The 25,202-nt window shown below is 40.6% G+C and overlaps 1 protein-coding gene across 1 annotated transcript; it reads right to left on the bottom strand.

The window, feature by feature from the left end:
* Positions 1 to 2,646: 2,646 nt before the first annotated feature.
* Positions 2,647 to 24,482, bottom strand: LOC139667308 (protein NLRC3-like). Its single transcript, XM_071546761.1, is given in 11 exon segments — positions 2,647 to 3,198; positions 3,201 to 3,392; positions 3,746 to 3,792; positions 3,979 to 4,152; positions 8,074 to 8,247; positions 8,350 to 10,135; positions 10,565 to 10,793; positions 10,968 to 11,046; positions 18,593 to 18,706; positions 22,475 to 22,594; positions 24,317 to 24,482. Coding segments are annotated over 11 exon segments (3,444 nt in total). The 5' UTR covers positions 24,451 to 24,482; the 3' UTR covers positions 2,647 to 2,803.
* Between the last annotated feature and the right edge of the window lie 720 nt (positions 24,483 to 25,202).

Below are 25,202 nucleotides of genomic sequence, written 5' to 3'. Positions count from 1 at the left end.
ATAGCCAATAACAGTGGTGTGCACAGACTCTGTAAGGGGCAGGGGCAAAAAATGAAAAAGGGGCACCTCTTCCACCCGCACCAACCTGCCCCCCAACTGGGCTGGAGTGAATATTAATTTAGGCTGAATTAGGTCACACACAAACACACACTCTCTTTCTCTCTCTCTCTCACACACACACACACACCTAACGCAAGAGTGTGTCTTTCAGTGGCATGGACACTGTCAGAGAAGGCACTTTTTCATTTTTCTTAGTGTTGTTAGGTCCGGCCTCATTTATGACTTTATATAGTCTAATAAATACACAAAGACAAATGTATTTCTTTGGACTTTCTCTGCGCTCCATTTGATAAACAAACCAAACCCTCCCTCCTCTCCAGGTTAACCCTAACACATCACATAAACACCAGTGAATAGGTTCAAATAACAGGGATGATCAAATCAAAACTTGGATACCAACTCTTACACTACGATTAATGTTTTATTTATGATTCTGAACTCACATTTAAATAAATTGTTGTCAGGGATAATGAGACAATGCTGTTGACCATTTATTTAAAATATTCCATGGGTTTGAATTTGGGGGGAAAAAAAATAAAAATTGTCTAAAAAACCCTTTCCTGTATCAGACTGGATTCACAGCAAAATCCTCCTATTGAATGTGTTTTTGAAAATATGAATGACTCTGTGTGGTCGATGCTGATGTCCCTCTCAGTGGACAGTAGGAGCAGAGAGAGTTTGTCTTCACCACAGCTGTTATGGAGCTTGTCTTTTACAGCTTCAGCTTTGAAAAAGAGCGTTCCACTGAAGCAGCTGTAATAGCACTATAGCTGCTAGCTGGCTCTTATTTCCACAGTAACATTAGCTTCAACTCAAGCTATGGTAGAAAAAACACCTTTCCTTGTGACCTTAGGGCAAAAATGAAGCGTCCCATTAAAATGTCCCTTTGGATGAAAAAAGTTATGGTCTCATGTTTTACTAGGGCGTCCCACAGTAGAAAAAAACAGAATTCATTTTCATTTTTCAGTCATTTTGCCCTAATGTCAGACCAGATGGGTATTGGAGCAGCTCCAGTGCCCCTCTGGTGTGACATTAGGGCAAAAATGAAGCACGGAAGGAGCCGGAGGAACAGGTGGAGCGCGTATCATTTGAATCCGGCCGTGCCTCTGCTGCATGTCATCCCCTCTCTCTGCCCTGTCTGTCCTGTCAATCTCTACTGCCCTGTCAATAAAGGCCAAAATGCCAAAAAAACGAATGAAGTATTGGAAGTGGCCATTAGGGCCTGGACCTTCCCTGGTTAAATAAAGAAAAAAGGACAGTTCAGCACTCACAACAAAAAGGGCAGCCCCTGTTGCACGCCACTGTGTGTTTATGCCAAATAATATATCTCATTCTCACTTAGTGTAGTCTATGTTCACCACACACTACCTATATACCTACCACATGTATTTATCATGCTACTCCTGTATAGACAGAAACAGAAAATGTTCAATATGTCGCTGCTTTACTTTCCCAGCAGAGACAGAGAGCAGAGCAACAATATAAAACTACAGTAAAGCAGCCGACCTGCACACATGCTGTAGCAGTACAGTCCACAAGAGGGAGACCTCACTCCACTAAAACCTCCTGAACAGATCCACCACCTGAACACAATATGACCTGAACACAATATGACGTGAACACAATATGACCTGAACACAGAGAAGAGTTGCTGGAAACTCTGAGCATGTCAACACTGTCACTGTTATCGCTCCGCCGGTCTAAAGAGAGTTTTTTACAGTCTAAAATGTTTTGTCTCAGTTTCTGCTGCTTTGTTTTCTGAGGTAAAATGGGCCTGTGTTTTGGGAGTATAGCTTCCAAAATGGGTCAAATTGAGTAGAATAACATGTAAATTCTTTTGAAAATCGTTAAACATTTATAAAACCTGGAGTAAAATTTAAAAAGTGGTTCTATATGAAATGCTGGATCTTGGCTGTTGGAGCACTCTGACATAAAATCTGACTCTGCTCTTTCTTTAATGTGACTTTGATTGTCGGCTATTTTGCTTTCTTATATTTTTGTATGTTGTTTGTCTGTGACTTTCATGTTTCTCATGATGCTGCTTTCTTATCTAGATCCGTTTTTTTCCCACCGAAGAATAAAATGAAATGGATTTTTGGATCCCATTTACAAATCGTCCTGTTCTTAAAATGGGTGAAATAATGTCAGTAGAAATGACATATGATGAAGTTATTACATATTTTAACACGTTACTGAAGTTTAAAAAATATTTTGCTGACAACCATGGTGTGGATGTTGTGTTCTCCTCACAAAGCCTTGAAATGCTGAATGCTAAGTGAAGTCTGGTTGCAGGTTTTTTTTTTTCATTGCAGTTTCAAAACATCAGATTCACCTCAAGTAAAAAAGAAATGCAGAATAGAAGAAGGGAAACAGAAAAAATCAATGGGATGGGAAACAGAAAAAAATCAATTTTAATGCCTGTATGTAAAGTCATCATAATCATTTTACAGCTCTATTCATTCTCACCTAAGACTGAAAGGGGGCGGGGCCAGAATACCTTATTTAGGCAAAAAAAATGATGTCACACTTGAGACAATTTGATATTTTCCTTGATTTTGAGATGAAATGACTCACAACTTATAAAACAACAGAACAAGATATTGGTTTATTTTAGGGCAATTCTAATCACATTTAAATGAAAATACAAACATTACTCTCACATTAAGCTGTAGGTGTGTGTGCGTGTGTGTGTGTGTGTGTGTGTGTGTGTGTGTGTGTGTGTGATCCTGTCCAGAGTCAACTATCATTTCAGCAGCTGTCTTTGGTCAGCAGTGTGAGTTTTTCTCTCTCCCTCCTCTATCTGACACAGAGACACTGTGGAACCAGACCCAGACCACAACCAGAACCCAGGGTAGAGTGGTTCAGTGAATGTGGACTGGAAGGTGTGGATGTGCATCAGTGTGTCAGAGGAAACTGTGTAGAAGGACAGAGAGCCAGCAGGCCAGTCCAGATACACTGCTACTCTGTTAGAGTCAGAGGAGGAGAGGGAAGGTATGTCTGTTGATCTGTTATTGTGCCAGACAGAGTAACTGTTATCAGAGCAGAACAGACTCCAGGACTTTTCATTCCCTCCAAGGCTGCAGTCAGCACCCTTTCCTCTCCTTCTGATTCCTCTGTAAGTCACTCCTATATCAACCTTCCTTTCCTCTCGACCTCCCAGTAACAGCGACCAGTCAGACCATTTCTACACAGCAGCTGTTTACAGCAGTCAAATCTCTCTGGGTGATCAGGATATGGCTGCTCCTCTGTCACCTCTGTCACCTTTCTGTTGTCTTCAGACAGGAGGAGCTCTCTGTGTGCTGTGTTTGGGTCCAGTGTGAGTTCACAGCCATCTGATGGAGAACAAGACACAATACAGCAGCAGGTTAGAATAGAATAGAATAAAATAAAATAGAATAGAATAGAATAGAATAGAATAGAATGCCTTTATTGTCCGCATACAAGGGCAATTTTGTTCAGATCAGCCACATACAAGACATACAGGGAGTTTGACATAAACAGTTTCTCATCTAATACACCTGTTCTGGTTATTTGTTGATTTATTGACAGTATGGCAATTACTTTCTTATTATAACACATGATGTTATGAATGGATGTCACATACTGTGGTGTAGATGGGCTTTCCATCTCAATAGTTGAGTGTTTGCTGCTTTGTTTTCATGAATCAAACTAAATACACACTTACACTTTCTCACACCTGGTTTCAACCTCTGCACTCCACCATGGTCCACACTGGAGGAATAAACAAAGTCAGACCAGCAGATTCTCTTTGATGATGGAAACATTTAAAAACCTTCCCTATGAATGATTTCCACTCATATCCACCATTAAACATGAAACAGTATTCCTCAGCTTGTCAGTGTGACAGAGAAAATGTGTGTGACTCTCAGCCTTCTAGCAGACGTTGCCTCTCCATACCTGAGAGAGTCCAGTCTCCAGTGTGGATCCTCCAGTCCAGCAGAGAGCAGCTTCACTCCTGAGGCTCCTGGATGATTGTAGCTCAGGTCCAGCTCTCTCAGATGGGAGGGGTTGGAGCTCAGAGCTGAGGCCAGAGAAGCACAGCCTTCCTCTGTGAGCTGACAGCCTGACAGCCTGCACACACACACACACACACACACACACACACACACACACACACACACACACACACACAAGCAGCAAACAGTGACATAGTGTGGCATAGTGTGTTCCAGTAAAAAATAATATTGATAATCATCTCAGTTAAATTTTCCTTGATTTCGAAATAAAATAATCTCTATAGCTTTCAGTAACGACGACAGCAGAGTTCCTATCTTAAAGGATAATTCTGGTTATTTTCAACCTGGGCCTGTCAGCTCACACTCTCTCTCACACAAACAGCAAACACACTCTCGTTAAACTTGTCTTCAAATAGTTGTGACCCCTCCTTTAACAGGGGTATCTTTTGCTGTTTCAGTAATTTTATATAATTACCTGGTGTCTATAAAATACATCTGATAAATTTTTTTCAGTAAAAATCGTTTAGTTATAGCTTTAGCTATTCACTTCCCAGTGTTTGTTTCCCACCTACAAGAAAATAGGTTGTTTTACATAAGCAGCTTCTTATGCTAATGAGCTACTGCTCTGATTGGCTGGCCGTTGTGGAAGGCCCGCCCTCCTCTTAGCGCTGATTGGTCGATTTCAGACAGTTCAGTGTCTACATAGAAACTGGAGCAAAATCTGATTGGCTTGTACAAGGGGACGTGTTTTATAGTTGGTGACTCTGGGGAAATGGCATAGTAACATGATTCTGTTTTTGCTGGGCCTCTGGGACCAGCCTAGAAGAGAAAGTAGCTAACTGACTGACTGACTGACTGACTGACTGACTGACTGACTGACTGACTACCCATTGTTGAAAGTCGCATGAGAAGTGGCATCAAGACCTACACAGTCATGGTGGTAAACATGATATTGTGTTGTTTGCACTGTCATGGTGTGTTTCTGCCCCCGGATTTCAAACTGGAAAAACATGGCGGCTCGTTTGGAATCTTTCTCTTATATTATGAAAATAGTTCACCGAAATGTGTTTCTGAAAACATTTGAGGTGAGAAATCAGCCATGCAGCTGCTGAATCTGTCTTCATTTGACATCGACAACGTTTAGTTTAAAAGTTTGTACATGAGTTTCAGGAGTTTCCAGAGGCGGCGAGTCACGCTACTACAAGCATCCCTTCAAATACTGAATGAACATCTGCATAGCAACAGGTGTGTCATCGTTCACTTTATTGTCCGATCAAAGATGTTTATTCCACGCAAAACGTAATTATCAGGCATCGCAACCTGAGAGAGAGAGAGAGAGAAACCAGAGAAGTAGACTTGAAACCAGTGATAGACTATTACAGACTGAAATTATTACTATTAAACAACATGGAAATTAATTCCTGTCCGAAATATCTCAAATATTAAACTCCATCTCGCCGTGACTGAGGCTCAGTGGACCCCCCCCCCCCCCCTTCAAGTTTACTGTGTTCACCTGTCCTCTGTCCTGTGTAGTGGTTTGCTATTTAAGTTGCTTCCCTCAGTGGTGCTATAGCAACATCATAAATTGAAATGGCCATAATTCATTCATAATTCATTGTCTTTAAAGACACGGTTAGCATTGGTCAATCAGCAAATAATTTAATGGGAATGTGCAACTATCCACATTGAAGTACTGTGTACATTTTGGAAGCAATCAGACACTAGGGGGTGCTATAGTTACAATTCAAAAATCTGACAATTAAAATGTAGAGATCTCTTGCTCTCATTTACCTATAGATATGAAATGGATGTCAAAAGATTCATCTGGTCATGACAAACAACTTTGCCAATACAAGTCTTCATGCCAAATCTATTTGTTTTCCGCCGTTTTGACTTTCACCAAATTTGACACACAGCATGTCTGGACTGCCCCTAATAAAAGTTATGGATGGAAGTTATGGAAAATTGATTTTTTATATTCCATACCATTCGGCCACAGTTGGTTGCCAAAGTTCACAACAATGTTGTGGGTGTGACTTATTTTACAAAAACTGAAGGGTTTATTCTATCTTAAGCAAATTTGGTGGACATGTGTCGGTTTTGTTTCCCCCCTGTGCCACGCAAAGGTGTGTGGGTAGTGGTTAAGGCAGAGGTCTTCAAAGCACAAGATAAGATCAAATCCCATGTTAACACTATCCTCTCACAGCAGCAATGTTTCTTCAAATCTCCATCTTGGTCTTTTCTATGTGGACTTTGCACATTCTCCATGTTTGCAGTAAACAGATGCAAATGAGTGAGCAGAAAATACTAAAACTCAGAAACTCAGGTGAAGTTTGCTAGTCCACACAGCGACCTGAGCTCCACAGCGGAACTGCATCGAAGCCTTCTCCAAAACAACTGAAGTTGCTGGGGACCTGACTTGACCTGACTTCATAGTTAAAAAAATAACCGAAAATTACCATAAAATGGCTCCATGCAGCTCGTCCAGCATAATGCAAGTCTCCTGAAGTCAAACGATCAGTGACTTGAAAATACCGACATTTACACCATTATTTAGCTGAAATCGCCACTGTAGCTGTTATTTCAAAATGAGGTAGGTAAGACTAGCTCGAATTAGCAGAAACAAGACTTCGGGTTTAGCCGTTTAGCCTCCAAAATAAAAGCGTGACATTTTTAAATTGGTAGTATTACTGTTTTAAACCAATTACTTTGTATTTAATCGTCAAATTCAATAAGTGAGCACCCATATTAATGTTTGATGTCATAATAATAATGAAAAATGCCATTTTAACTATAAACGATTACACTGTGCAGAATACATACAGAATAGAGACTAAATTGGACATCAAACATTAATATGGGTGCTGATTTACTGAATTTGACGGATAAATACAAAGTAATTGGTTTAAAACAGTATTTCTACCTATTTTCAGATCTCACACTTTTATTTTGAAGGCTAAACGGCCAAACCGGAAGTCTTGTTTTTGCTAATTCGAGCTAGTCTTACCTACCTCATTTTGAAATAACAGCTACAGTGGCGATTTCAGCTAAATAATGGTGTAAATGTCGGTCTTTTCAAGTCACTTTGGGATCGTTTGGCTTCACAAGACTTGCATTATGCTGGACGAGCTGCATGGAGCCATTTTATGGTTATTATCCTTTATTTTGAAGTCAGGTCCCCAGCAACTTCAGTTGTTTCAGAAAAGGCTTCAACACCGTTCTGCTGTGGAGCTCAGGGCGCTGTATGGACTAACAAACTTCACCCAAGTTTCAGCTCGCATGGGGGGGTGAGTAGTAATAATGACTAAATTTTCATTTTTGGATGAACTATTTCTTTGATGGAATATCGTTAGTTCAAGCAGAACACTGTAGTCGTGCTGTGCCCAGCTGATCAGCTATCAGCTGTTTCATCCAAGCAACACTCCAGCTGATCAGTACCAGCTGACTCTCAATCACCAATCACATTCAAACAAGTCAATGAGGAGGTTGAATCTGTCAGCTCACACTCTCACTCTGCTGTTCATTGATGCCACTGCTGCTAGAGACCTGGTTGCTGCAAAGCTCCCTCCACCTCCCCATCCTCCTCCTGTTATTGTCTGTACATATGATGTTGTGTAATCTCATGTACGCTGCTTGGATTCATTGGGAAGCATCCTCAAGAGCAGAGCCTTTCTGCCAAATACAATTGTATAACCAAATACAAAATAGAAACAGGTGTGCTTCTTCCAAAAGGCTGCTTTGTAGCTGGGTGCTGGACTTCAATGATGAGAGTTTGAGTTGAAAAAAACTGCTAGTGTGTTTCAGTATCACCTGACTCTGATGAAGGTGTAATACCAAAACAAGTTAGCAGTCATGGCCAAAAAATAAATTGGTAAAAATTAAGTGATGTCTTTTTTATTACATTCTTTTTTATTATTATATTAGTGTGCTGCTTTCTTTCAACTCAAACAACTGTATCACCATTTGCAATAAATGGTTTAAACTCCTTTGACGCAAGTGTCTCTGACTGAAAGCAAACAGTAACAGTAATCCTGACCTGAGAGTTTCCAGTCTACAGTGTGGACTCTCCAGTCCAGCAGAGAGCAGCTTCACTCCTGAATCCTGCAGGTCGTTGTTACTCAGGTCCAGCTCTCTCAGACTGGAGGACTGGGAGCTGAGAACTGAGGCCAGAGCTTCACAGCTTCTCTCTGACAGCTGACAGCCACTCAGCCTGAGGAAGAATTAGTGATGAACAACAACTTTAAAAGTATTTATTTTTTCTCTCTTGTATAAAAGTCATATATTGAATCTATTCAGTTATCTATGCACTTACACAGCTGTATTGGAGGCTTTGACCACTGGCAGCAGCCTCAAAAGAGCCTCCTCTGAAGCAGAGTATTTCTTCAGATCAAACACATCCAGCTCTTCTTCTGATGACAGTAAGATGAAGACCAGAGCCGACCACTGAGCAGGGGAGAGTCTCTCTGTGGAGAGACTTCCTGATCTCAGGTACTGTTGGATCTCCTCCACTAGAGAACGGTCATTCAGCTCATTCAGACAGTGGAACAGATTGATGTTCCTCTCTGGAGAGGGATTCTCCCTGATCTTCTTCTGGACGTACTGGACTGTTTCCTGATTGGTCATTGAGTTACTTCCTGTCTGTGTCAGCAGGCCTCGTAGGAGAGTCTGATTGGTCTCCAGTGAAAGGCCCAGGAGGAAGCGGAGGAACAAGTCCAGGTGTCCATTTGGACTCTGTAAGGCCTTGTCCACAGCACCCTGGTAGAGGTGATTTACCTGAGATTTGTCTCTGGATGTTGACTGAGCTTCTGACAGTACATTGACCCCAGAGTCGATGAATGAGACGATGACATAAACAGCAGCCAGAAACTCCTGAATGCTCAGATGGACAAAGCAGAACACCTTGTCCTGGTACAGCCCACTCTCCTCTTTAAAGATCTGTGTGAACACTCCTGAGTACACTGAGGCTGCTCTGATATCAATGCCACACTCTTTCAGGTCTGCTTCATAGAAGATCAGGTTGCCTTTCTCCAGCTGGTCAAATGCCAGTTTTCCCAGAGATTGAATCATCTTCCTGCTCTCTGTAGTCCAGAGTGGATCTGTCTCAGCTCTCCCATGATACTTGACATGCCCCTGTTTGGACTGAACCACCAGGAAGTGGATGTACATCTCAGTCAGGGTCTTGGGCATCTCTCCTCTCTCACTGGTTTTCAACACATGCTCTAGAACTGTAGCAGTGATCCAGCAGAAGACTGGGATGTGGCACATGATGTGGAGGCTTCGTGAAGTCTTGATGTGGGAGATGATTCTGCTGGCTTGCTCCTCATCTCTGAATCTCTTCCTGAAGTACTCCTCCTTCTGTGGGTCAGTGAAGCCTCTCACCTCTGTCACCACATCAACGCACTCAGGAGGGATCTGATTGGCTGCTGCAGGTCGTGTGGTTATCCAGAGGCGAGCAGAGGGAAGCAGTTTCCCCTTGATGAGATTTGTCAGCAGCACATCCACTGAGGTTGACTCTGTAACATCAGTCAGGATCTCGTTGTTCTTGAAGTCTAGAGGAAGTCGACACTCATCCAGACCGTCAAAGATGAACACAACCTGGAACTTGTCAAACCTGCAGATTCCTGCTTCTTTGGTCTCAATAAAGAAGTGATGAAGAAGTTTCACCAAGCTGTACTTTTTCCCTTTCAGCAGATTCAGCTCTCGGAAAGTGAATGGAAATGTGAACCATATATCCTGGTTGGCTTTGTCTTCAGCCCAGTCCAGAGTGAACTTCTGTGTTAAGACTGTTTTCCCAATGCCAGCCACTCCCTTTGTCATCAATGTTCTGGTTGGCTGATCTCTTCCAGGTAAGGGTTTAAAGATGTCTTCACATTTGATTGGTGTTTCTGGTCTTGCTGATTTCCTGGATGCTGTTTCAATCTGTCTGACCTCATGTTCATCATTGACCTCTCCACTCCCTCCCTCTGTGATGTAAAGCCCTGTGTAGATCTGATTCAGAAGTGTTGGGTTTCCTGCTTTAGCAATCCCCTCAAACACACACTGAGACTTCTCCTTCAGATTGGATTTGTGTTCACGCTGGCAGATGGCAGCAAGAGTTTCTGAATGAACAAAGAACAAATGACGTTAATGAGTGGATGTTTCAATAAACATGACAAATGTGAACATTTCCCGGTAAATGTATATATATCTCCACTCCATGGCATCTATTCAGCTCATCACTGGTGAGACAAACAGGTCCTGACTATGTGTGCTGCTCAATGTGAAAGGCAACTGGTGTGGTGATTGCAAGGGAATTCTCCTGTGTTTTGCGAGTGACGAGAAAAGGTCACGGACAAGAAGTGTTTGGCCTCTCCCAAATGTTTTAAGGTTAGTTTGGTGTCTTATGTGTTAACTAAATGAACTGTCAACAGAGCGCCGAGGTGAACCGGATTCCGAGAGTGAAGGAGCGTGCTGGCCAAGTTTCATGCTGTGACAATAGGTTTGGCAAATGTTTTTCCATCATGTTAAACCTGTTAAAAGCCTCTTACTGCTCTGCAGAGAGTCAGCCAGATCCTCCTGCTTCATTCTCCTCAGGAACTGCAGTGTGATCTTCAGAAAAGCCTTTCTGCTGCTCCTCCTCTGCTCTTCCTCCTCACCGTCCACCACCTCCTCATCCACCCTCTGCCTCTCTAAGCATTCTGGGTAATATGGACTCAGAACCCCCTGGAACCTTTTCAGCTCGTTCTTCACAAAGGTCACAATGTTCTCCTCAAGCAGCTGGAACAGAATAATATATGAATTAAACTGTCTTATTAAAATCATGGAACACAACATCAGATCCATCTTGCATAGACTGAAAGTCCACTGGTCTAAAGAGTGCTGCATGGAGACTGAATGTTTGTTTTGCATTTCACTTGTTGAAGTAAAAGGTGTTGTTGTGCATTTACACACCATAAATATGGAGTCCAGGTCTGTTTGATGCTCCTGGGCAGACTGACCACTGGGAACCTCTGACCTCTTCTGGTGGAGTCTGGGACACACACACACACACACACACAGATTCTAATGTTTCTAGGTTCTACAGTGATGGACACTTAAAGGAATAGTTCACCCACAAATATAAATGTTGTCAATGTTTCCTCGCCCTCATGTCAGTTGAAACACTGGTGAAGTTTGTATGTCAGTATAACACACAGTGAGCTAGCTGGCACAGCTTCATATCAGCCTTCTCCAAAACAACTGGGGAGAATTGAGAGTGTCTCTCTCTCAGAGCTCTGGTCGCTCTACAGAGATTCCTGCTGCCTTCAGGTGCTGCTCGTCAGCTTGTACTTCTGAGTTTTACAGTCATAAATACAACTTGTCATGTATTCAAGTACTTTTTAGACAGAAATAACAAAATGTCTCTGAAACAAAAGTTGCTTTTTGGTGACTATTTTAGAAACCAAGTGGTACAAAGTTACTTTGTCCTGCGGTGAGTCCGATTCATTATACTAATGACTGTCACTCTGCTACACAAATTCCTGTAATTATAAGTCATAGACACAGACCCCATAATCTCTCTGTAACATACAGGAATCAAAACAATTTATTACTGGTTCGGACTCCAATTATCAGTCCCCCACAAAGCCATGCACCTCGAACAATAAAAATGGCTTTATTAAAAGTCAGGTCGCTAACGAATAAGTCATTTTTAGTTAATGATCTTATAAGTACACATAACCTAGACTTCACCCTACTGACCGAGACCTGGCTGGATAGAAATGGCGCAGTCGTGCTCATTGAGACTGCACCTCCTAACTTCAAGTTCGTCCATACCACTAGATCTGATAAGAGAGGCGGTGGAATAGCTGCTGTCTTCTCTGATATATATAGCTGCAAGGAAATCTCCCTCAGGGAATTCACGTCTTTTGAATACCTTGCTGTATCTATACATTGTCGTGCTGCGATTTTAATAATTACTGTCTATCGGCCACCAAAATCTAAATGTGGCTTTCTTGATGAACTCTCTGAGCTACTGTCCAAGGTCTCCACTGACTACGATTGTTTAATTATCTCAGGTGATTTTAATATTCACGTTGACAATCAAACAGACCCTGATGCCAGAAACTTGATTAGCCTATTGGAGGCATTTGACCTCACTCAGCATGTTTCTGGCCCCACCCACAATAAGGGGCATACTCTGGACTTGGTCATATCAAAAGGACTTAATATTTCCGTACCCTGTGTCATGGATGTTGCTATCTCAGATCACTGTTGTATATTTTTTGATGTGTCTGCTTTTCCTGTACAACAGAAGAGTACTCGAACAATCAAAAAACGTACCATTGATAATAACACAATTGAAACCTTTAAGAAAACTGTAAATGAGTTACCATTGTTCATGGCATCACCAACTGAGGATCCTGTGAACAACTTCAACTCAAAAGTACGAAATATCATTGACAGCATTGCACCTGTTAACACTAAAAACATAAAAAAACAAAAAGCCCCCTGGAGAAATGGAGTGGTTGTTAGGCAGTTTAAGAGAAAGTGTCGCCAGGCAGAACGACAGTGGAGAAAGACAAAACTTCAGGTTCACTATGAAATCTACACTGATAGACTGAGTTACTACAACAAAGAAATTAAACAGGCCAGAGAATCCTTCTTCTCTAAAATCATTAATGAAAATATCAACAATAGTAAAGTGCTCTTCTCTACTGTTGATCGACTTATTAATCCACCATGTCCAACCCCATCAGAGATGCTGTCCACTAAAAAATGTGAGCAATTCTCCATATTCTTCAATAACAAAATTATTGCCATCAGACAGAACATTAGTGCCTCAAGTTCTATAAATGAACCTACCCTCCAGTTCTCCAGGAATATTACTTGTGCCATGTCTCATTTTGACCCTCTAGACCTACAACAACTAGACAATTTTGTTGGGCAGCTCAGGTCCTCCACCTGCTGCTTGGATCCTCTCCCTACCACATTTTTTAAAACTGTTTTTGACTGCTTAGCACCTGAGGTATTGGAAATGATTAACTGCTCTCTTCAGTCAGGTATATTTCCCGCAGCGCTTAAAACAGCTGTCATTAAACCACTTCTGAAGAAGAGTAACCTTGATGCAACAGTTATTGCTAACTATAGGCCCATCTCCAACTTACCTTTCCTCAGCAAAATACTTGAAAAAACAGTTTATGCTCAGCTTAATAACTATCTAACATCAAACAGCCTTCTAGACACTTATCAATCTGGTTTTCGATCCCACCATAGCACAGAAACAGCACTTATCAAAGTTGTGAATGATCTGCATATAAACACAGACTCCAATAAACCATCTGTTCTTGTGCTTCTGGATCTCAGTGCCGCTTTCGACACTGTTGACCATGACATTTTACTACAGAGGTTAGAAAAATGGGTCGGCCTATCCGGCCCGGTTCTAAACTGGTTCAGATCCTACCTACAGGACAGACAGTTCTTTGTGTCCATTGGTGACTTTGCCTCGGAAAGAGTGAGTATTATGTGTGGAGTACCCCAAGGTTCGATTCTTGGACCACTACTGTTTAATCTGTATATGCTCCCACTCGCACATGTCATACAGAAACACAAAATAAACTACCATAATTATGCAGATGATTCACAACTGTACATATCCCTATCCCACGATGACCTAGATCCCATACATTCCCTAACTCAGTGTATTGATGATATTAATCTATGGATGTCACAGAACTTTTTACAACTGAACAAAGACAAAACAGAAATACTCATCTTTGGTGCAAAGGCTCAGAGACAGAAAATTGCAGCTCATCTCAGTTCTCTGTCTCTGGAGAGCAAAAGTGAAGCTATAAATCTGGGTGTAATCATAGACGGCGATCTAAATTTTAAGAGCCATATCAATCAACTCACAAGATCAGCCTTCTACCATCTAAAAAACATTTCAAAACTGAGGGGCTTTCTATCAAAATCAGACTCTGAGAAATTAATTCATGCATTTATAACAAGTAGACTAGACTACTGTAATGGTCTTTTCACCGGCCTCCCAAAATCAGCTGTGCGCCGACTACAGTTAATTCAAAATGCAGCTGCACGCGTTCGCACCGGAACTATATAGTCTGAACACATTACACCGGTTCTTAGATCCCTGCATTGGCTCCCTGTCAAAACTAGAATCGATTTTAAAATTCTACTACTTGTTTACAAAGCTCTAAATGGCCTTGCACCTCAGTATATAACAGACATGCTAATTAGATACAAACCAGCAAGAACTCTCAGGTCCACAGGCAGCGGTCTTTTAACCGTCCCTCGTACTAACTCCAGAGCAGGGGATGCTGCCTTTTGTATTTATGCCCCAAGTAGATGGAACGCCCTGCCTGAGGACCTGAGAGAGGCCCCCACACTGAACACCTTTAAAACCAGGTTAAAAACCTTACTTTTCACAACAATCTATGGCTAAGTTCTTAATGTGTATGTGTGTGTGTGTGTGTGAGTCTGTGTTTTGTATATTTTGACATTGGCATATTCTGCACTGATTCTTGTGTAACTGCACTAACACTTGTTGATGCATATTGCATATGCATACTGTATTGTCTTTTTATGTAAAGCACATTGTGTTGCCCTGTGTATGAAATGTGCTGTATAAATAAATTTGACTTGACTTGACTTGACTTGCAAAGTTTATTGGCTAAAAGTTAAACAGAGTCCCATCTTGGCATCTTGGGTATCATGTAAATTTAAACTTTGTTCCATTTGTATTCATCACTGTATTAGGTTGCTCAAACGTGCTCTGCCCATAATTACAATATTCCCAGCAGCATATGAAGGCAGCATCTGCTTGCTACTGTTGTGACAGTTGTTGCAGTGCAGAACAAGTGATAATGAAGTAAATTGGACTTTTGGACCCACAGTGCAATCTTTTGCTTCAGAACACTTGGATTCAGCTGTTTGGAGTCATTTTATGGTCATTTTTTTACCTTTTTGGAACTGTAACAAAATTGTTTCTATCCAGTGGTTTTGGAGAGGGCTGCTGCGAAGCTGTGCCAGCAAACTCACTGTGTGTTATATTGACATACAATACAATACATCAGGGATGCTGTGGGTATGCTGGAAGCAACCCAGTCGCCAGAATAAAATGTTGGCATTGTACGTTTCTGCAAACCACGAATACGGTGAATCTCAACGTTTCTGAACAATAAATACGTTTCATATCAACATTTTTAGATACATGTATATCAACGTTATAGTGTTTTAACCGCTCGTGGTGCTTTTGGGGCGCTTTTGAGGGAATAGAATGAGGGTAGGCTATAATAACCATTTTCTGGTTATGAAATAACATAAATTATATATTTTATTACACACCACGTATTTCGAGCATGTGGAACAATGAGATACATTTTTGGTCGGAATCCCCCAGCCCCCCAGTTCTCATATATGCGCTTGTTTACGGCCTATGGCCATAATTTAATTTTCTGTGACATGCACGCATATTTCTTTTACGAAATATGAACACAATATTCTTAACAACCCCCGATATGATTGGTTCTTGGTTCCTGTGATAGGAACGGGACGCTGTGATGAGGTAAATTAATGTTTAGAATGTTGTACATTCTCTGCATAATGTTGCACAGTTTACGTTGTTTACGAGTTTATGAGTTCTATGTAAAGTGTCATTTACACAAACCCAGATGAAGATTTGCCACCTTAATAGTGCACTTCAGTAATTTACTAATTTAAAGATAAATCATTTTAGCCGGCTTTCACTCCAAAGCCCAGCGCACTCGTTGCCATAACGATGGTAGCCCGGACAGATTTGGCAGTGACACAGCGCGTAGCAAAGCTCGTTGATTTCAACGAGGCACCTTTATTTGACACGATTCATTCATTTATTATTATTCATATTGCTCATCCAAAGGAAATGCAGTCTAACCTGTAGCCTGTCTCAAGTTCCAATCATTCACTTATTCGTCATAACCCATTTATATAAAGTCAATAATAAAGTGTACTTCTTCTTCTTCTTCTTCAATGGTCATACCCCAGCGCCAGACAGAACAGCGCCTCCCCGAGTGCCGTGAGAGGACTACAGTCTAGCTTTTTATGTGACAATTAAATGTGCATTTTCAAAAATTTTTATTTGAGTGCTATTCAGCTCATGTCTTGGCTGTCTCTTGAATTCGGATCTCATTCAGCTGTAAAGGAAGTGAAACACACACATATACACACACCGTTGGATGACGTGGCTCACGGAACGGCTGTTGTGGGTGCACTTGGTGCGTTTGACTCCTGTTTTGGCTAAAATATGTGAAATAAACCAACATCTTTACTTTTTCTTAACATAGATCATCTAGATGCAGTGTGATTACTAGTTCGGCTGTACTAGATATTTGATATATTCAGTAGATACATCTTTTTACGAACCTTACAACCCTACTTTGCAAACCGGAAGAACTACAACTGTGGTGGCTATTTGCTCTATTTGTGTTTTTCCTAGAACTGTAAGTTGTAAATACTGAAGTGAGAGTACACTGAGGAGTTTAAGGGGATGATAAACACATTTGTGTATTCAGATTTTAAATATCTAATTGTTAAATGGATGAAAATTAATTTTAACCATATTTTACCATATTTGACAGCGGCCCCAGCTGTTGACTATACTCACATGAGAGCTGAGGTCAAGAGCTCCATGTCTGTAACCCCTTTTGTTGCTGAATTATAAGCCTTCAAAGGTTCAAAGGACAGTATTTCAAAGCAGGAGCCATGAAGAATCTTCATACTGACATATGTTACTCTCCAGGTTGAGACCTTTCCAACAACGTATTTGGTTTAGCTCTATGTTTTAATTTTCTCATTTCAGGGACACAAGCCATATCAGGCGTAGTTTCAGGGAGCACTTTGAAGGCCCACTATATAAAATGAAGCTTTTTGTTTGTTTGTTAGATTTTTTTTTTCTTTTTTAGGGGAAATAGTGACCAAAATGAGTCACCTTCAGAGATTACAATACTGCTGACAATCTAGGGCCGTCATCCTCAAAGTCCGGAATCCGGTCCGGATCCGGACCAAACCACAACCGTCTCCGGACTTTGAGCAAATTACACTTTTCATATGTATTATTTGTATTATCTGCATGACATAGCCGCAACGCAACGAGTCAAAATTCTCCGCTTTCTCCACTGCAAGCAGCGCTCTGAATGTCCGACTGCTCCACTGTCTGTGTGAGGACGTCTACTCTGCTTTGGTTTGGTCCAATCACATTCAGCGTCCCGTCATCTCCATGACAGCGGTGGGTCGCGGACGCGACGTCATACTGTAGAGCCGCACTTTTTTTTTTCAAACTTTATTTTTACAAGAGACCGGTAGAATCAAGTTGACAGCGCAGCTAGTTTCATCAGCAGTTAGCTACTAGCCTAGTTTTCGAACGTGAATCAATCTAAAATGGCGTGTTCAAAGGTGGCCAGCCTACAGCAGTGAGTCTGCATTCTCAACAGTGAACACGGTGAAGAACAAGTACTGCAGCCGACTCACCAATGAACACTTGCATCAGTGTCTCCGCCTGGTCATCACACCTTTTGTGCCAAAGTTCAAAGTCTTGGCAACAGACCAAAGGTGCCACTTCTCTCATTAAGCAACAGTGTTTGACACAATGTACAATAGTTCTGGACTTATTTGGACTTGATTCTTGGGATGGTTTGATTCACCTCTGGTGGATGGGTGTGTGAACCGGTTTTGGGGGATGGGGATAATGGGGAAATGGTGATTTGTAGATTCTATTTAATTTAATTTTATATGTAATTTTATGTTTTATTTTATTTTATTTTATATATTTTATATAATTTAATTTTATATTATATTATATATATTTTATATTTAATTTTATATTACTAATTTAATAATTTTATTATAATTGGTTAAAAGCTTGACTGACCTTAATAAACAGACCTTTGTCTAATTAAAAATTTTCTTTGTGGACCTTTAAGATTTGTATTTGAGTACCCCTGATCTAGGGCATTACTACAGGCTTGTACTACAGGCCCTCATTCTATTCCCTCAAAACGCCAAAAGTGCCTCAAAAGCACCACAAGTGGTTAAAACACTATAACGCTGATATACACGTATCTAGAAATGTTGATATGAAACATATTTTTTAGTTCAGAAACGTTGAGATTCAACGTATCCGTGGTTTAGAGAAACGTACAATGCCAACATTTTATTCTGGCAACTGGGTTGCTGGAAGACACAGAGGATCGCCATCACACAGGAGTGTTTACTGGCTAACAGTATGAAGGGCCAGACTAATTTTTAACTTTTATCAATAGAGTGGTGTCCATGTTTGAGCAGAATAGGGCCAACAGTAGAAGACTGTGGAGATACTGGGCAGCTTCCAGTGTCTAACAGTAACAGACTGGTTATACTGGGCAGCTTCCAGTGTCTAACAGTAACAGACTGGTTATACTGGTCAGCTCCCAGGTGTGAATATATTACTGTATGTATGTGAAGAAGAGTGATGCTGAAAAAGAGCATGCATGCTCAGCAAATGTTCTCTGCATTAGTAATAGTTAAAGCATGAATACACAAACATTTTAATGCTAGTAACAACTTACATCTTTTCAGAAGAATGGTGTTCATCTTTAAAATCAATAAGGCCCCTCTTTGACCGGTCGCTCCTCATGGACACACAGCTGGGTTGAGGAGAGTCTGGTCTCTCCTGCTGGATCCTGGTAGACAGAGAAGAAGAACACTAAGGCAGGACATTCACTTTTTAATGAAGCAGCCACAGCAGCAGGTGGATACCCAAGAACTACCAGCTAGGTCTAAACACAAAAAGTATCAGCACACCAAAATAATAATAATAATAATAAGAAGAAAAAGAATAAAGTTTCCCTCTTCCCACTGAATTATTTCTCCTCTCTCCTCATGCTATTGGCTCTCTTAATAAAATCCTCCTCTCTCTCTCCTTAACTCTTATCCTACTCTCTCTTACATGATTGTTCCAGGTTAACAGGAATATTATAAGGTCACTGCAGCCTTGACCTTTGCTAGCTTCACCGATACAAGCTGCATTTATTTCCTAAAAATTAAGAAGAATAACTAGAAGAGTTCAATGTTTTGGAAGATTTTTTTTAAGTGTGCTTGCTTCAGTATGACAGTTGAACAGCTGAATTTATTAACTGAGTTAATTTTTAAAGTTCTTTACAATTTGACCACCAGATTTCACTTTTGGCTCTGCTACATTCAACTCCATAGATCAATATGTAGCAATAAAAGTATCTTAAAAACAGTGTAGTAGCAGGAACAGAGTTCTAGCAGAATATACATTAAAAGTATGACTTGCAGTTGAAATAGTGTTTCAGTGCAGTACACCTTTAAAAATATGAGTAGTGGTAGAACTAGTCATAGCATTTTAGTGGAGTATACCATTAAAATTAAAAATATGTCGAAGTATGCTGAAGTAGTGTTTCAGCAGAATATGCCTTTAATGGTAGAAGTAGTAGTAGAAGTAGTGTTTAAGTGGAATGTGCCTTTAAATGTTACAGAGCAGTAGTAGGGGCAGCAGTGTTTTAGTGGAATAAACCTTTAAGAGTATGTGTTGTAATAGAAACAGTGTTGATACAGGGAAAGTCTATGAAGTGCATTAAGCAGCATGTATTTCATCACTCCAGCTTTTATTGAACCTGACCTCTTGACCTGAATAATCATGAATAAACAGCCGATATAAAATAACATCAGGATCAACGTCTGTGGCAGAGAAACAGGAAGTAGTTTTATGATGCATCAATCAAATGGTGAAGTTTAACCTCATGTTTCAAGGTTCTACATTGATTGACAGTTAAAGGAATAGTTCACCCACAAATAAAAATGTTGTCAATATCTTCTCCCCCTCATGTCAGTTGAAACACTGGTGAAGTTTGTATGTCAGTATAACACACAGTGAGCTAGCTGGCACAGCTTCATATCAGCCTTCTCCAAAACAACTGTTTCTTTAGAGTTCCAGAAAGCTAAAAAATGACATCAAATTACTGCAAAAGTCCAATATTTACCTCATTATCTCCTAGATTTTTCCCTCTCTCAGAGCTCTGGAGTTTTACAGTCATAAATACAACTCGTCATGTATTCAAGTACTTTTTAGACAGAAATAACAAAATGTCTCTGAAACAAAAGTTGATTTTTGGTGACTATTTTAGAAACCGAGTGATACAGAGCTACTTTGTGCTGCAAAGTTTATCGGCTAAAAGTTAAACAGAGTGAAAATGTCACATCTTGGCATCTTGGGTATCATGTAAAATTCTACTTTGTTCCATTTGTATGACTTTATTGGGTCACTCAAATTCCATAATTGCAATATTTCCAGCAGCATCTGCTTGCTACTGTTGTGACAGTTGTTGCAGTGAACAAGTGATAATATAAGAGATAATGAGGTAAGTATTGGACTTTTGGACCCACAGTGCAATCGTTTCACTTCAGAACACTTTATGGTAATTTTTTACCTTTTTGGAACTGTAACAAAATGGTTTCCATCCAGTTGTTTTGGAGAGAGCTGCTGCGAAGCTGTGCCAGCAAACTTGCTGTGTGTTATATTGACATACAATACAATACATCAGGGATGCTGTGGGTATATCCATCACACAGGAGTGTTTACTGGCTAACAGTATGAAGGGCCAGACCAACCGGTCACTCTTCATGGACACACAGCTGGGTACAGGAGAGTCTGGTCTGTCCTGCTGGATCCTGATTGTAGTAACTGCACCCACACCATCATTGTCATCTCACATCTGGAAAGGCCCTGTGCATTCTGTGTGAGCCTCCTCCCTGATAACAGATCAGTATGGTGGGGGAAGACTGTGAGATCGAAAGGAAAGGGCACTGACCTCAACGTAAATGCCCTCATTTCCACCCCTAAGAGCTGGTATCAAGGAACAGACCTGGTAAATAACCATAAAACTCCAACACTCAGCCCTGTCTTTGTTCATCCCCAAGGAGACAGAGAGTCTGAGATGAGACACATTGGAATGTGTCCAAAATCAGGAGAAATCTTTGATACAGACTCATGAAACCTTGGGTATCACATTGTGATGGACTCTAATGTGCGTGCTTCAACCCTCTGGACCTCTGCTGGTGTCGTATGTACTGATCATTGTCTGCTGGGCATCATATCATACATCACACATAGCTATTCCATTACATTCACACTTCACACACATATCACACACTTTATTATGGCTCCCTATAGTTATAGTAACCATTCAGTTATTCAAAGATTCATCTGAGTCAGTTCTCTAGATCGTTATACTGTCGCCCCTTTATTGCTGTTGTTGCTGACTCATGTCTTCCACTGCTCATCTTCCATGATTGTGTCTGCTGAAATGTTGGTTTAATTATCAGTATTGCATATTCACATGATCATCTATTCCTATTGCCACTGATTCATCACAATTCATAGGTATACCTCTTGTATATACTGTACTATATTCACTTGTATTTACCTGATTATTGAGTGTGCTTTAGTTTAGTAATAAATATATTATTTTACATAAAGTCACCTCCTGTGCTCATTGTGTGGGTTTAAATTCAAACATGCCGAGAACTCACTCCTTCAGATGAGACCTGTTGATGCTGTCTGTTATCTGGTCCCCCGTTCTTAATTCTCATTGAAGCTAACTCTAAATGATATTGATATCAGACACCATGAATACCTACCACCACTACACCACTACATTACATCTACATGATCAATCACTGTCTATATTTACATGTCTAAATCTCCTGTTTGCCTGAAATTGGCTTTTCAACTATGCTGGGACGTTTTGGTGTGTAAACCATTTCCTGTGGGCGTGTCTTATGCATGTGGCCAGCAGTGAGCTGGTTGTGGCTATCAAGGTGAGGCTAGCAGGATGAGGGAACTTGACCAACTGTGGGGGAGGAGGGCGGGACTAAGGGTGCAGTCACAACTATACCTGGTTTTCTGTGCTCCGAACCATAGTGGAAGTTTACTTTGTTGGATTTTAGTATCTACAAATCATTTATTCTCCAAAGTTGCACTAGAAAAATACATCCAAGACAAAAATGTGAGAAAATATTGTTAATAAAGTTTACAGCTTCTATTATATTTATTACAAATCTTTATTGTGAATTTTAATTTAGATCACAGGTGTGTGAATATTTTCTTTGAGTATAAATTCCAACATGCAAGTTGTAAAGTATTTAGCTGAAAAAACATATTTATAGTTTCTGGCTAACATAATCCAGATGAAGATCCATTTTGGTTGAACAGCTGTATTGCAGAGCAGTGAGCAGTTATTTTTCTCTTTCCAGTGTCTTTCCTTCATATCCTCACTACAAGCTTTGCTTCATGAATACAATCCTCTCATAGTGTGTAATGCAACAGTGAAGGGAAACAATTCTAAATGACAGAACAGAACATTTTTCCTTCATCATTATGAATCAAGTTTTATCAGGTAGGCTTACAGTATAACCAGTCCTCTTACTTTGTGTCTGAGGGTCCAGGTTCATTACTGAAGGTTGGAGGATTGTGTTTAGACCGGTCACTCTTCATAGACAGACAGCTGGGTACTGGAGACTCTGCTCTCTGCCTGTGGTACTGACCTCTGGAAACAGAAATGTTTTATACATATCATTAGTTCTAGTAAAGACAGACAACAATGCATGTGACGTTGCACATTGTCACTTTTTCTGTCCATCTGGTTCCTCCATCTGGAGTTTTTGCTAAAGTGAACAGCTGGTTATCTTCATATCCTAATCTGCACTTTCACAATCTGCTCTGTGCCAGACTTTAGTTTGTACTGATCACCTCTGTCCCCAAGGTTCTGGCTGATGGTGTCGGGTCCAGCACTCTGTACGGACTCTGCAGAGTCAGTCAGTCTTTCATCAAGACCGCTAACAGTGACTCAAGCCACTCAAAAGAAAAAGACAGGTTTGAACTCTCAGTAGGTTTGGACATCTTGGTCCTTAAGGATGTCTTCAGCTGCAGCAGGTTCTGATGGGTATACAGTATATGTGGCAGCCTAATAAAATGTACCACTGTTCCATTGTATCAGTGAGTATGTTTACATGCACACCAATACTTCCATTACTGGGAGTAATCAGCTGATAATATAAGTAACGTAATTCCTCTAATGACTCGGTTTACATGGATTCAGTGAATAATCTGCCTATCGCTCTTCACTCCACTGCACTGCTCCATGTTGTTTGCTTTGTAAATACAACATCCAGGTTACTGCGTCTGGTGACCTTTGACCTGTTCAGTTTGAAAAAGCCAAAAGAAATCTAAGGTGTTTACATGCCTCAATAGATGGAAAGACTGAGCAGAAATCTAGCTGTTAACCAGGTTCTGCTTACTCTGATGATGAACTGAGTCTGATTAAGAGAATCAGATGAAGGCCTTAACATGACACTTTCAGTCTTAGTATTGCCTTAATTGGGCTAAGATCCAATTATTAGTGCACATGTAAACGTACTCTATGTAGGAGCAGTTCAGTGGGTTAATCAGTGATTCCAGTAGTGAGAAGGTTTCAAGGAGGGACCACATGAAGAAATGAAGTAGAATTACAGTTAAAATTAAGTTGAACTAAACAAGTGAGTTTTATTTGATTAAATGGCTTTAACGGCAGATGGGTTTTCCATGGAGCCCGGCAGTGGCCATTGGGAGTAAAATAAAAATAATAATAAATAATGTTGTGGTCACGATTTACTGTAACATGAGCACAATATGCAATTTGAACCCTTGTTTTGTTGTATTCATGCGCACAAGATACATTTCATTCTCTCCATTTGGTTAATATGAGCCTCGTTTTGGTTTATTCCTGAGCACCAGATACAATTCGTTCCCTCGATTTGTGCTCTTGACGTGCGCTCCACATGTAAAACGTGCGCACAAGTTGCCAAAACGTGCCGTTGAAATAGTGAAATGGTGCTCTGGATATATAAAAGGTGTGCAAGTCACAAGCTTCTAAAGAGTCAGAGCACATCATTTCATCTGAAATGTGGTGTTGCCCTGGCTGTGTTGACAGTGAATCAAAAGAAAAGGCAACATGTTTTCAGAGGTGGTTGAACTCAACGGCTCGACTTGTTGGGATAATTGATGTGGCGTTTTAACTGTGGGAACATAATTATTTTGTGCGCACGAATTATGAATTAGTAGGAATTAAAAAAATGTATCTCATGCGCACGTTGTTCTATATCTTGGCCTCCATAAAACTTTTTTTCTCTCCTTATGGCCGCTCCTGGGCTCAGTACAATTTTTGTTTTCAGTACAATAGTGTAGGTTATCAAATAACATTTCCTCATTACAGTATAACCAGTCCTCTTACTTTGTGTCTGAGGGTCCAGGTTCATTACTGAACTCTGGAGGGTTTAGATCTTTAGACCGGTCACTCTTCATAGACAGACAGCTGGGTACTGGAGACTCTGCTCTGCCCTCCTCTTCCTCCACACAAACACTCATCTTCTGGACTTCAGTCTGAGAGGTGAACCAGTAACACTGGAGACACACACACACACACACAGAGAGAGAGAGAGAGAGAGAGAGAGAGAGAGAGAGAGAGAGAGAGATCCAGTTAGTATGGCCTTGTTTTCTTTAAATATGTCAAATTAAAACCGTGTGTATTAAACAGCCAATCAGGACTTTGTATCCACAGATGAATCAGTGATAAACTGTTCAGTTCATTCTGACTCTTATTCCCTCTACAGTCCACAAGGTGACAACTGACTCTTTGGGCCCTATTTAAACGATCCATAGCGCATGGTCTAAAGCGCATGGCGCAAGTGTATTTAGGGCGTGTCCAAATCCACTTTTGCTAGTTAAACAGTGTAGCGTGTAGAGTCGAAAATATCGAACTTATAATTTGGTAAAGGCATATAAATATTAATATTTTGATCAAGAGATCAAATTACACTCGTAGGGGCACCACCTTCGTAAATGAAGGACCTTTACTCATACTAATCAGTCATCAATCTAAAGATCATGAGATCTTTCCAGTTCAGGGATTACTTTTCTCTGCAAGTAAGGAAACACATGACAACTTCTCTGCAATAGATGGGAATATTTATTTAACGATCCAAGTATAACCATATTCAATGAAATAAGCAATGTAAGTCACTGATATTGATCACCAGAATGAAATACGGAAACTACCCAGCAAGCAATTTTGCGTTTAAAAGACGTCTAAAAGCCGTCTATACGTAGACCTGACGTCT

The sequence above is a fragment of the Centroberyx affinis genome, unplaced genomic scaffold, assembly GCF_046629955.1.
Source record: "Centroberyx affinis isolate AG114_WGS23_722 - 3 ecotype Tasmania unplaced genomic scaffold, CSIRO-AGI_Caff_v1 ptg005443l_1, whole genome shotgun sequence".
Lineage (NCBI taxonomy): Eukaryota > Metazoa > Chordata > Actinopteri > Beryciformes > Berycidae > Centroberyx > Centroberyx affinis.
The sequence above is the reverse complement of the archived record's forward strand: the minus strand, read 5'-3'. Positions and strand labels throughout refer to the sequence as shown.